General features: G+C 36.1%; 1 protein-coding gene across 1 annotated transcript; it reads right to left on the reverse strand.

The window, feature by feature from the left end:
• Positions 1–9,289: 9,289 nt before the first annotated feature.
• On the reverse strand, positions 9,290–11,355 carry LOC147849064 (glycine-rich RNA-binding protein RZ1C-like). The gene is made up of 3 exons (XM_087337824.1): positions 11,237–11,355; positions 10,872–10,992; positions 9,290–10,171 (listed from the first exon to the last, which is right to left on the reverse strand). Exons 2-3 carry the CDS (start codon positions 10,980–10,982, stop codon positions 9,515–9,517), a joined length of 768 nt encoding a protein of 255 aa, XP_087193950.1. The 5' UTR covers positions 10,983–10,992; positions 11,237–11,355; the 3' UTR covers positions 9,290–9,514.
• Between the last annotated feature and the right edge of the window lie 3,016 nt (positions 11,356–14,371).

A 14,371-nucleotide genomic window follows, 5' to 3' on the forward strand; every position in this document is an offset into this window, starting at 1 on the left:
ATTTATCTCTAACCTCAGCCCAATAATATGAGCTTGACTCACAAAAAGGAAATAAGTTATTCATATTTGATAAGACAACAACAATTAATGTTGAGTCTAGATGGAAACCATAAAAAGAATAATCACAAAAAGCATCAAACCTAGAGTGTGGATAATCAACATAGAAAGGTGTCATCGACCATATAAGAAAAGTTATATTACATTTTCATTTCCCCCTCCCATCAGGGGAAAAACCATGAGCCCTATGCAAACATGGAATGGGAAGCATATATCATACTTTACATCATCACAATATTAAGAGCTCTTGATAGGTAGTAGTGCTAAGATTTCACAAGTGGAATACATTATATGAGCAACATATATATATGGATCATAACATCATTTGGAATGAGGTATTCATTTGTCAACGTGACCACTAACATTGAAGCAAGTATTGGTAACATCACTAATAGATTATAGTCAAATAATCCCATCATGAAAAAATGATAGGTTTGTATTATCAAATTTCTTATATAATACATGTGAAGAATAAGGTCTTTGATGTTCTTAAGCCTAGCCATCAAGCTGAAAAGTTAAAAGGCATGCCTATTAGAGTTGTCAGATGTGGAGGAATTATTACAACCATCGCGTGTTAAAGATGAAGACATAGTGAAGAGAAAGCAATAAATGATGGAAGACAAGTACATGGTAGAGGTAGAGAAAGAATGCACGAAATTGGTTGATTCAAGTTTTGAATATTTTTACTCCTTACTTTCACTCAAAAAATACTACATTGCTTGGTAGCACCATTTTTCAGTTTTATCTAAAAAAAACGAGACATAGCCAACTAAAGCACAACGTGGAAGCACTCACTTTATCGTTTACATCACAAGGACTAATACTCATACATGTGTAGATATTGTGTAGATACGAATTACACACTTCTTTGCCTATTCGCGAATACAAGTTGGACATTCTACAAACAAATAGATCAATAAACTATGGAGGATAAATCATTTGCTCACATGGGGGATTTTTAACTGTAATTGCTCACCAAACAATAATTCCTAATATTGGTGATTGGTTATTAGTCCATGAGCTTTTCTAGCATTGAGGCCTTCTACACAAACCTATTGCATCAAATGTATAGATTTACACTCCAATTGTTGTCTTATCCCCTCATTATTTCACCTTAATATTTGGCATTGCTTTAATTTCACTTTTCGTGACCAAGGATTGGCTCGCCTTTCCTTTGGCAATGCTAACAAATAACCTTAATATACATTCTTTATAATTCTGTCATGATAATTGTGGCCAAGGATATCTTGGCTCTTACAACGATGAAGAACCCAACGAAATGTGACTCTCTACTCATATAATAATCCAATGAAGGTGGTGCATGGAATTGTACAACCTTCAACACGAGGAGGTTCATTCTGCATAGAGGAACGGTACATGCACATTCGGTTATTAGTGGCCAACCTTACAGTTTGGTTAGTGTGGGTATCTAGGTGCAAGGAGTCTTTCACAAGTAAGCGAACCCCACCAGTTGAGAGTTTTAAAGATGATTTGGTTTAATCTTATCTCTACTTTACAAGGATAGTTTGAAATCCTTTAGCGGCCCTTAGATGAGAGTGAAGAAGCTAGAGGACGTTTCCTTCTAAAATGGAGAGGTTCTCTGATGATGTAGATGGTGGATGGCAATGCAAAGTAGATTTATGGTTGTTCCTTCTCAGGTTACCAAACATATAGGTGGGTGTTTCCACATAAAGAGATTGGAGGATGTCTATGCTGAATTAGGGTTCTATGAGGCTCACGTTGAGGGTATGCGGTCGAGTAATTAAGTGCTCATCGGATGATGCCGTGATTATGAGTTTTTTGTAGATTCCTTGATACATGTTGGTTTCTTTGTAGCCATGCAAGTTGCCTTGTAAGATATGAGTTGTATATTATCCTATCTACATTGACTTAATTAACAGAAGTATGACGCTATCAAGGGTAATTTAGATGTAGTCCTTCGAAATAAAGAGGTTTTTAAGAAGACATGGGAAAGGATGAATGTATTTTACATGATTAATTGTTGTATACGTTGGAGGTATCAATCACCTCGTTGGGTATTTCCTCCACCGATATGAGACATGGGGATATGTTAATCGTTATTGGTACTATCTTAGGAGTTATGTATGTCAATGACAGTCTATGAGTAGTTGAAAAGAAAAAAATAATTGAGATTTTGTGCAATCTCATTCAAGACTTATTTTCTGGTTTGGTGATATCAGAAGAAATTATGGCATCATGGCTTATTTGGAATTTTTCCATTCGAGCAATAGGACAAGGACAAGAAGTGAAATTTGAAAACAGGGTTTGGAACAGTATTTTATAATCACTAAAATGCTAAATGATATGTATGCAGAATCCCATTTCATCTTATGAGATGGATGGAGTCATTGAAATAGGTGGAGGGGGATGCTCTTATGTATGCATTCGGAAGAAGTCTGTTTCTTCTTATGCGATGGATGGTGTCATGAAGCACTGTTGATTGCATGCAACATGTGGAAGGTTACCATATGCATATAAACTAGTCGAAGGGTTGAGATCCCTTAAGGTGGGTGTTGATCACATGGCTTTACATGACGGTATGTTCATACATGCTGGAATCATGGATCGAGGCATACAAAATGACCTCTATACCATAATGCTTTGATTGAGTTTTACATTGAATATGGAAAATAGAGGATGCTTGGTCATTGTAAATGTGGGGGTATATTGGATGCATGTGATGGATGACCCAAATGTGGTATCTAGATATGTTGAATATGAACATGATGAGGAAGATTGATTTGGTTTGAACATATCCAAATTCATGGTATGTTTCAACTATTGAGGAAGTGTTCAATCAAGTCTATCAAAAGAAGGATTCATGGCTAGCTATTGTCTTACAGAAGACGGGTTGGGGAAGGAAAATCATCTCCTTTCCATCATTTTGTATTTTGTAGCTCATATGGTTTTTTAAACTAATGGAAGGATATGTTTTCTATAATAATAAAAAACTAACGGAAGTATTAATTTATTTTGAAAATTTTTAAAAAAATAAAAAATAAATCCAATGGTAATTGCATAAAAAATTATTCTCTTTGCCGACTTTGAGTCTAAATAGTAAACCTACTCTATGAAATGTAATCTTGTATCTACCGCATACTAAAATAATCGAGTTGTTGGTAATGGAAAATACTATCACGGAATATTAGAGTATTCATTTCGTATTTCCTTTTGTGGTTTGTTTACAATTCATAGAACTCAACATTTGGATAAGAGTTTCCATCACTATAAGCACTAAAGAAAATGTGAAGGGTGTTTGTAAGGTTAATCATGTTGAGTTCGAAGTATTTAAAATCAGATATTTAAATACTCCAACGACGTGACCACTGCCCGTTTGCGCTTTTGGCAGAAATGGCGAAACACACCTATGGTGATGCAAGGCGGGAGTGGCCCGAGGTGGAACTACCAGCCCCCACGTTGGTTGTTTCCTATTCACCTGCCACCCTCTTTTCGGTGTAGGCCCCAAGAGCCGACTCGTACGAGGCCACATTGAAGGGCATTGCCTTGGATATAGGTAGCTTCTTACATTAAGTTAGGCCGCAAGGCAATGTAAGTGGCTCATCTTCTTTGGCTTGATCGGAGGAAGTCTCCCCGATGTGTGTATAAATCTCCTTATAGACTCTATGTAATAATCCTTCCTAACTAATGGGAAAGTAGCTTTACTTTGAAAAAATAAAAAATAAAAAATAAATCAGATATTTAGAGATACACAATGGTTTGTAAAAAGATGAATGCACATAGTGTCCACACTTCAATTGTAGGGACATCACCTCTTTCAAAGTGACATCATTGATGAAACATAAATGTTGGGGTGTTGCACAACTCCAACAAAAACATGATAGTTGAAAAACTAGATAATTGAGAAAACCTTTGGTATGGACCTATGGATATTGTAAGAGATGTGTAGCATAATGTGAATATTCAAGTTCCCTACTCAAAGGCAAAAGAAGTTGCAATCCATCAAGGACGATGCATAAAAAAGGCTTCTAAGTTATGCATAATGTGGAACTTGCTCCACATTCTAGATAAAAATGTTGATATTCGAAACTTGATTTCTTGCAACAACTTTATTGATGTCATGTTTCACTCTAATTCCATCACCAATAACATTATGAAATGCCAATAGTACTAATCACAATATTATTAGTCGTAATCAATACTAAATACGATACTAATGATTCTTAATATCATTAATCACAAATGTTAATTGCTACAATAAGTACTTATTATGATGTTAGGCACTAAAATTTATTGTAAACACAATGCAGAGTAGTTAGTTCTAATTAAATATAAATTCCCGATTAGTATGTGCCCCTCATAGTGAATGTACAATTTTATGAAGAAATGATTATATTACATAATAAAAAAGAGTTTTTGAATGAAAAATTTACCCCGATTTCGCCTTTCAGGGATAAATGTCTATTCCATGAAGATTCTCAGTTTCATTGGCCTTTACTTTGAAGTTCAAGATGTTTTCCTACTTTATAATGATGGTTCTTTTAGATTTATTAACAAATTTTCAATGTCTTTCTCTACTTTTAGTACTAACGATGATGAGTTACCAACTTCTAAGTCATAATATTATTGGCATGCTTAAAGAAAGCACAACTTCAAAGTGATGGCAAATAGCTTTGAATTTGTTTCATTAAAAAATTCCCATAAGGTTTCTGAAGTGCCTAACACTTTTATCATCCACAATCGTTATAATGTCAATGTTGTAGAACCAGAATTTAAGAGCCAATTGTTGTCATATTATGATAGACTTACTAAAATAAATGTCATACCAAACCCATTTTGAATACTACATTTTCATTAAGGTAATCGTGACTCTATGATAAAAAATTTATAGGGACGAATAAAGTGCGTGTCTTAAATGATATGGAAGAGCAATGTTGGCTTAATGTACTTTCGCATGTAAAGTTGTTTTCCTTGAATCTAAGCATTTTATTTTGCTAATACAACTTAAATTCCAATTTTGAAATGATAAACGATCACACCTTTTGTGTAAACAGGAGATTTCTATTTTACGATGTGCACCACTTATAATTCTTCCCTTCACATCATGAGTTTTCCTCTTCTTACCTTGAAATCAATGAGACTACAATAGTGTCCATATACATTAACTATTGTGTGTGGAGAACACATTGAAGAAGCTTTTATTGCTTGGTATCAGTAGAAGACCTTACATAATGAATGTGTACAAAGAGCATGTCGGGTAAAGGTTTTCGGTCTTCATTAAGTAACTATAGCTACATCAGTAATTTTCAAAAAGCGATGAGGAACTTATAAGAAAACATTGTAAACTCACTCGAGACGTATATTCATTGTTTATGATCACAAGCTTTCTAGGTTTTCTTGTATACTATGAGGATTTGAGCTTAGTCCATTTTACTTTTTATCGTAATCCCAACATTTATCGCAAACCAAGAGTAATATTTGTATTCTATATTTCATGTTGAATAGTAAATCAACGGTCTCATTATCCTCACTAGTGACCACTTAGTAAAGTGCAATGTCGTGCTTTATCATGATGTGAATACACAATAATTAACAAGATACAAAATTACAATCCTATTCTTTGATGTATAGTGCATACAAACACGAGTATGTTGATATTTTAAGTTCCAAAGGCTCTCTAGACCCTTCAATTTGAGGCTCCAAAATTACTCATGGTAACATAAAATAGAGCAAGTCAAAGACATAAGATATACAATAGTTAGCCTTCACAAAACAATGTAAATATGAGCTGCCTACGAGGGCAATTGGACGAGGTTTGCAGCCACTCCTCTGACGTGGATACTACCCGTTTGCGTTTTTGGCAGAAATGGTGGAACACGCCTATGGTGACACTAGGAGGAAGTGGCCCGAGGTGGAACTACCAGCCCCCACGTTGGCTGTTTCCGGCTCACTTACCACCCTCCCTCTATTGTCAGCCCCAAGAGTTGTCTCGTACTAATCATTAGTACAGGGCATTGTTTTAGCTGTTGGTACTTACACTAAGTAGTCCATCCGAAAGGCGTTGTAACTAGTCTCAATTTCTAGGACTTGAGCGGAGGGGGATTCCCCGTTCTATGCTTAAGCCTCTTTGTATAGTCTCTTTGTAATAATCTTACCTAACTAATGGGAAAGTAGCTTCATTTTGGAAAAAATAAAAAATAAAATGTAAATATGTGAAATTCTAACTATTAAGCAAGACCATGGGCTCATTGAGAACATATCAAAATGACTATATCCAACAAACAATTTTGTGCACAACAAGATGCAGTATTATATTATTAATTTTGCAATGTTCATCGAGCTAGGTATGTTTGCCACCAAACTGATGTCATGACAAGGGTCCTAAATGGAGCAATTGATAGATTATTAAAAGCAAATGAACTATAAGGAACTTGTTTACTTGCAATACCTAATATGACTCGACATAGAATGCAATGTGAACATCTACATACACATTAATAATTATATAGGCTTTTAAAAGGTTAATCTTCATTCAAGGGTAATAAGAAGATTTCTTCTCCCTCTAAATGTAGAGAATAGGGACCATTTAAAACCATTGGAGAAACTACTCCAAATAGAGAATTGGGGCATTAAAAGACCATAGGGACTTAAAGTCCAAGACAAACTACTTCATGCAAATTATATGTGAATAAGGGTAAGATTTGAGCGTATCCAATTGACGAATATATGGAAAGTGTGTACCATCTCAAAACCACTGGATCCTAGCTAAAACACGTCTTGAACTCGACATTGCAATATTGTTGAAAACCTTGACTTTCCATGACTTCGAACCAAAGCAAAGCAAAATATATGTACCTTGTAAAAGAGAATAACTTATGAAGCAAAATACTAAAAATTGTCTTTATTTTTTGCTTCTACCCATATTATAGCTCTTGTCAATTAGAAAAACAAAATTGATCAAAAACATGAAGAAGTTGTACCGTATGACATGAGAAAAAACAAAGGACGCATTATTGCCTTTTCCACCTCCAAAGTTGCTTCCTATTCTTTCATACATTCTCTTTCAATGAATATAGGCATCTAGTAGTTGTTCCCTCAACTAGTAGTACTTGTGCACACATGTCACATTTGCAACACATTCCCTGCATTAGTTTGTTCAACTCCATCGTCTAATGAGAAAAAAGTCCACACATTATCATTACCTTGGAAAATCTGAATATGAGAGAGCACCTTAAAAATATGTATAAATATACAATAAATATATATCAATATTTAAGGTCAATGTCTTCTTTTCATCTTGATACCTGCTGAACTTATGATGTGGGGGTCTGTCACATGCATAAACAAGATGGTGCTAAATATGGAGTAACAGATTTAACGAAATGCTATACTTCTGCAGACAATTTTGGTGGAGCTATAATTATGTCACAGGAAAGTAAATCAGCTAAAGATTTCTCTCTGATCTTAACTCTTTCAAACAAAGTTTAAAAGACACTAGCATATATAATGCTAGACACACCATCTAAATGCTTTAGCTTTTTACGTTAAACATACCAAAGTTCTTTTGAGATTAACATACTCAAGAGACAAAGACCTCTAGTCAGGGCACATTACAAGCCTCATCACATAATTAGACAGTTCTTTCTAGAGTATTAAGAGGACTAGCACATTATTTTTCCTTTTATTGAAGTCAACAATAGCAAGACAAACAACATATAAAATAAGCAATATTTCAGATATTGAGCACCACAAGCATTCCTCAATGGATTGAGTGGAAGGGCTCAGAAGACCTAGCGTCAATGGGATCCAAACATGGCAAAAGTTTCTTTCAATACTTCAGGCTTGGGCACAAACATGGTGAGTGAAATCCAAGTACAAAGGGTGGGGAAGGGCATACCCAAAAATAATCATCAAATATATAAGATTCTTGTAAAAAATAAAGATACTTTCAATAACATTTAAAATAAGGCTATGATATAAAGTCACGTAATAACCTCACGAGTCACAATGCATGTCGTCTACTAAACAGGCATCCTCCCTTCAGGGGTAACCAAACTAATCTTCAATATGAACAATGTTTGTGACATTATATATGGATTATAGATGCCAGATGCATACTTGCAACACACAAGTAAATGCTTGACTACATTCAAACGTTGATTTAATACCCCATTTTTACATCAAACAGTAGCATGTTTTTTTCTCCTAGTAATCAAGCACTATTTATTACCATTCAACCACATGAATTATCCTCGATCTGTGCTTTTTTACCATTAGATTATATTAATTGACAAAAGATCAATGAGTGTTAAACAGAAGAAATCAGAAAAACTCAATGAACTCTTCACTCTTGACCCTGAAACATGCAGCCCAAAGAGAAATACGAGATTTTGTCTTCCATGTACCACTTGACTACATTTAAAAGTTGATTTAAATGCCTATTTACATCAAACAGTGGCATGATTTTCTCTCCTAGTAATCAAGCACAATTTTTTACCATTAAACAGCATCAGTTATCCTCGATCTGTGCTTCTTTAACATTAGATTACATAGATCAACAAAAGGCCACGAGTGTTAAAACAGAAGAAATCAGAAAAACTCACTGGACTCTTTACTCTTGACCCTGAAACATGCAGCCCAAAGAGATACGAGATTTTGCCTTCCGCGTACCATATGATAAGTGCAAACTCTGAGTTTAACCATATCTGAAAGGCCAATGTGAACTAGGTCGAAGAATCTGCTACCTGAATCTCAGTCGTTGACCATAGCAAAACTCAAGGAACTCTTCCAAATTTGACATCTCAAATCTATACCCTTCATTAAATTTAGCTCGTGTCCATGATAAAAACCAATAGTCAAGATTTCTCTGATTTGTTTTTTGTGTCAAATTCTACATCCCACCTTTGGTTTTCTCCACTGTAAAATCTACGTGTTCTTGGCTTGGACATTGAGCTCCAGTTTGCATTGCAAAAATATTGACATTGATAAAGACAAACTGAACATATATCCCAACCATTCTATGTCTTCCGCTACCAACAAAGAGACGGGACCAATCTAAATATACAGTATGCATGTCGACTCAAACTTTGCATCCCCGTCAATCCTTGTAGTGCATGTGTAGGCTGCCTTTTCAATGAAGATCGAAATGGAACTATCCAATGAATGAGGTATGAATACAGCCTGTCAAATAAAAACTGTAAATATGGGCAACCAACCACATGTAGAACATTGCACATACTGGCCACTTGACTGATTAAACATCCAAACTATAACTGTTGTCACATTGCCAATAGAGAACCAGATGGAACAATCAAACTTACAAAAGGTCTGAAAATATGCTGTAGACACTGTAAACAACTGAAAACATGCTGTAGACACTGTAAACAACTGAAAACATGCTGTATACACTGTAAACAACTGGGGAAAACCTGTCTTTCAATCATTAACATTTCATAGCTCGTTCTTAAACAATGACATTCTAATAACGGTCATCATAAGCAGAAGAACGGCCGCCACCACTTGGACGATCATATGGCCCCGTGCGCTCTCGATACTTTCCTTCATATCGAGCAGCGCCTCCACTACCATAACGATCACTGCCTCGACCTGAATCCCTATCACCATAGCGACCATAGTTACTTTCATACCTATCATAGCCTCGATCTCCATCACGGTCACGTTCACGTTCACTGTATCGGCCCCCACCATATCCAGATCCACCACCATACCGATCTCTACCACCACCACCACCACCACCATATCGATCTCTACCACCACCACTACTATACCGATCACTCCGAGAGGAAAGTCTTCCTTCTCCACTTGGGCATTCTCGGGCCCAATGACCTGGTTGTCCACATTTAAAACAATCATCTCGACCAGCTCCTCCGCCTCCACCACGACCACCATATCCTCCGCTCTTTGCTCCACCACCATTGTCGTAACCACTCTTGTAACTGGAGTTCTTGTCACCGCCACCATTATAAACTTTTGGTTGTGCTTTTGTAACTGACACTACCCGACCGTCCAGCTCCCGGTCATGCAGCCGAGCAATGGCCTCATCCATACCCCGTTTGTCAGCAAATGTCACAAAGCCAAACCCACGTGGCCGTCCAGTATCTCTATCGAGCATTATCTAGCAACAAGAACACCCAAAAAAAGATATAAGCCAGACATCACAAATTTCACCATACACAGATTTTTATAAGGTGTAGTGTCAGAAAGCACAAATTTGAGCTTATTCAAATGCAAATTTTAACATTTTCATATGGAATGTTCACTTCTACATATCATTTATGCATGAGTATACTTCATATGCAATTCTTCATATACAAATATGCATTTATCAATGTAAAGTTGGCGTGTACAGATGAGATAGTAACAGATAAGGCAACTCCATATGGAGTGCATCTAACAAAAACTGAAATCGAACTGAAAAAACGTAGATGGTACTGGATCAGACGAGTTCATTGTCAGGTTACTTATTGAAATGTAATTTACCTCACATTGTTCATTTATCCATATGCAGAAAATTTCATTTGGAAATGTTAATCTCTTCCGATGCAAATATATATATTTCCTCATAATTCTTCAATTTAAATATCTATTTCTTCGCATGAGAATGCACAGTTCTTTAATTTATAGAATATCTGTTCATCTGTATTTATGCCGTATTTCATATTCGAATTTGTCTTTTGTACAGGAAACCGTTTTGATAATAATTGTTTTAACAAGGGATAGTACACGTTTGGGTCATTACTTCAGAATATACGAGAATGACTCGGTGAGAAGTAGCTACAGCAAAAGACTATACAGATATTTCTAAAAAAAATTACCTTTGCATCAAGAACTTTACCGAATCGTCTAAATTCATCTTCGAGTTCTCTGTCGTTTATTTCCCACGAGAGACCTCCAACGAATACACGAAATTGTTCATAATCTGACATGATTTTCTTGCTGAAATGAAGCAAAAGGTAAGAACAGGAGAACAGATAATAACTGAAAACGCGGTCTATCTCCCTTCCTCAAATAAGTGAACTTATGTACATTTCGTTCTTTCTCTATCAGAAATAACCACCAGAAATCTCTGATATCAAAGCTACTACACGTTTACTTATTTCTTTCTGTCAATCTTTTCTTTATCTCTGATCTAATGCATGAGATGGGAGGAGAGAGATGGATGAGGAGCAGGAGAACATACCACGAGTCGGTTGAAGGGGCAGTGCAAGTCTCTGGATTTATCGTCTCCTATCTGTTGCTGGTGAGACAGTCGAAAGATTAGGGTTTCCAACGTCTTGCGAGTTCAAGAAAGAAGAGCAAAATAATCACTTAGTTTCTGCACTTGGGTGGGCTTTTCTTTATTTCCCCAACTGGCCGGGTAATTTCTTTATTTCCCCGAATGCCCTTGTCCCCGCTCCTCGAGCGACTAAACAAACAATGTATGATGATGCTGCTTAATTTCCACACTTCTATATATATGTATGTATGTATGTATGTATGTATGTATGTATGTACGTATGTATGTAACTAAACCCCGTACACTATAGGCACTATTAAAACATTAGGGAAATTTGTGGAAACAAAGAAGAATTCATGGGCGTTTTTCCTTTCCAAATGTCATTTCCAATGTTGTTTCGTCGTCGCAAGGTTGTTGTAGTCAATACCCTTAAGAGAGTATGCAAGCATCGAAGGTTCACAAGGACATGGAGCTACACACCTCCGCTTACCTGCCCATTTTTTGTACGAAAATAAGTCGTTGTATTCAGGCAAATGACTTGTTCACCCGAATGGTTCGTGAGATGAAATGTTGGAAAAGGTACTTGTGCCCTCCTCTCATTGAGTCACACCTTAGGGACACACACACATATGGAGTACCGAGGAGACACAATGTGTCTTCGATAGAGGAGACATTAATTGGTGTCATAAGTCAAGTAATTCAACTCTTGAGGACATCATTACTATTGTCTACTCTCTCTCTAACTATAACTAGGTTACAATAAAGGTTACAACTTCCATATGTTAACATTGAAATGTTTAGGGACGGATCATTATCGTTTTTGCACATGAAACATACTAACATTGAACCACTTATACAAAATGGCAAGGCTTGATTTGACACGCTACTTCGTAATAGAGTTGTATGAGTCAAACACAAGTGTATATGTATTCCCAATGCACAAATTTCCCAACATACAACACCGTTTAGGATTTCATTTTGTCTTTTTAGTTCTGGTGATTTGCTTGCGTCTATTATAAACTAATCACGTGTGTTATGTGTAGTGTGTCGAGAGACACCTAAGATCTCGAATGTTCATAATAACACCACTTGTTTTTTTGGTCTTGTCCATTTGGCCTAAACTAACTCATTGTCGATTTGAGCATGTGTCAAGAAGCTTCAGCACGAATGACTTGCTTCCCATCCACTAACTCCAAAATGACAAATATAATCTAAGCTATAACATAGTAATGGTAGTCTCACAATTGTATTGTCTAGACTTGGCAAGCCTTGTATGTTTTGAATCGACATCGTGTTATTGGGTCCAATCAACACCCATGTGAGGCCTCCATGTTGTGTAGATAATTTCTCAACTCCTTCTATAATAGGACATTGACTACCTTGATCCTTGTCAAGGATGAAGCCAACTATTATCTCACATGACCATCAATTGTGTTCCATATTAATACCTGAAGCTTGTGATTTGACACACTACCATCTCGATGAAACTCATATATGCTCTCTTAATTGATTATTGGCGTTACCATTTCCTCACGACAATGTATCGTCTTCCCTCTTTATTCTGGTTTGTATACACCTACACACTCCCTCTTCTTACGAAAATCACACAACTTCCCTAAATATTCCACAAACAAAGCTACTAAACTCAAACCAACATTACGATACATGTGTTGGAAATTCGATGATGTTCAATGGAGCTAAAATACGTTTTGTAGGGAATTAACAAGTGGCTTCTTCCACAATACATAAACCCTGCAATGGTAGGTATAGCTAGACCAATGCTCATTAACTACTTGTAGTTCTTTTTTCCTAACAAGATAGTACATTAGTATTAAGAAATGCCCTACGGCCATACAAAAAATATGTACATTTCGGTAGCAATCCCCTTTCTAAATTATAATTGTTAAAAAACATGAGACATCCAACCATAGTTGTTACAAAACGTGTATTCTATGTTTCATAAAAGAATTTGACATTTCAAAAAAGTTTACAATTTTTTAAAATTAAAATTAAAATTAAAATTATTTAAAAACCTTAATATTTAAGAAGTATTTGACGTATTTTACACATATTCTACGTATTTAAAGTATTCTACATGTATTCTAAGTATTCAACATATGTATTTAATTGTAAAATACATATTCTAATTATCTGAAAAAAGTAGAATACTTTAGAATACTTAACATATGTATTCTATGTCTATTGTATGCTAAGTAGTGTACAACAATGCATCCAACCATGCCTTATAGATGTAATCACAACCAAGTAGGACGAGGACCATAGTCTTACAACATAAATTGCAAAAGGTCAAGACACACCCAACAACAATTGTCAACTCCATCCCATATTACCAAAGGGCAATCACTCTCCTTCACAAGCACACACACACACCAACATGATACAAAATTGCGAGTAGAGTTTGGTTAAGCATCATGCCAAAGGCAACTACATTTCCATGTGCCCCTATTCAGGGGATATTGAGGGACAGGGAGCATTTCCCACTACAATGTTACATTGCTTTCACAACCATCTCAACAATACTTCCCAAAAATCAAATACCATATACACCAATCTCACACAAGTTGTCTAAGTTAGACACATGAAGAAGCCTCGCCTCTTAGGAATGAACATACTCGTGTGCTTGCTTGACTCGAACATACCTTTGAGGCTTTGATCTTAAGTGACATTGTTTATGCCTCACATGTGGTTGCACACCCTCCCGGCCCCCGGGAAAACTTAAAACACTCAATGAAGGTGTATACATATTTTTGCAAATATAGTGAAAAAGGGTCTATTATTATTATTTCCGGAGGTTTTCTTTTTTTACAGTTTGCTCAGTAATAACTCCCATGAACCACGTCGAGTTTTATCTCCTCCAACACAGTTTTCAACAGGTTTCCCGTTAATACTTTAATTTTTAGAACATATTTTCTCGGCATTCTCTTCCTTTTCTTCTTCTTCTTCTTCCATCTCTTCGATTGCTCGTTTTGCTTTGATTAATGCGTTCTTTCTATGCCGATTTATATTAATAGATTTTACCATGGCCGTCGGTTTCTCTACATCAGCTGCTCGACAATCCGACTTCTCTGATAATTCATC

Source organism: Azolla caroliniana, unplaced genomic scaffold (assembly GCF_043228905.1).
Source record: "Azolla caroliniana isolate FFs.n. ecotype wild unplaced genomic scaffold, voAzoCaro1.0.p SCAF_135, whole genome shotgun sequence".
Classification (NCBI taxonomy): domain Eukaryota; kingdom Viridiplantae; phylum Streptophyta; class Polypodiopsida; order Salviniales; family Salviniaceae; genus Azolla; species Azolla caroliniana.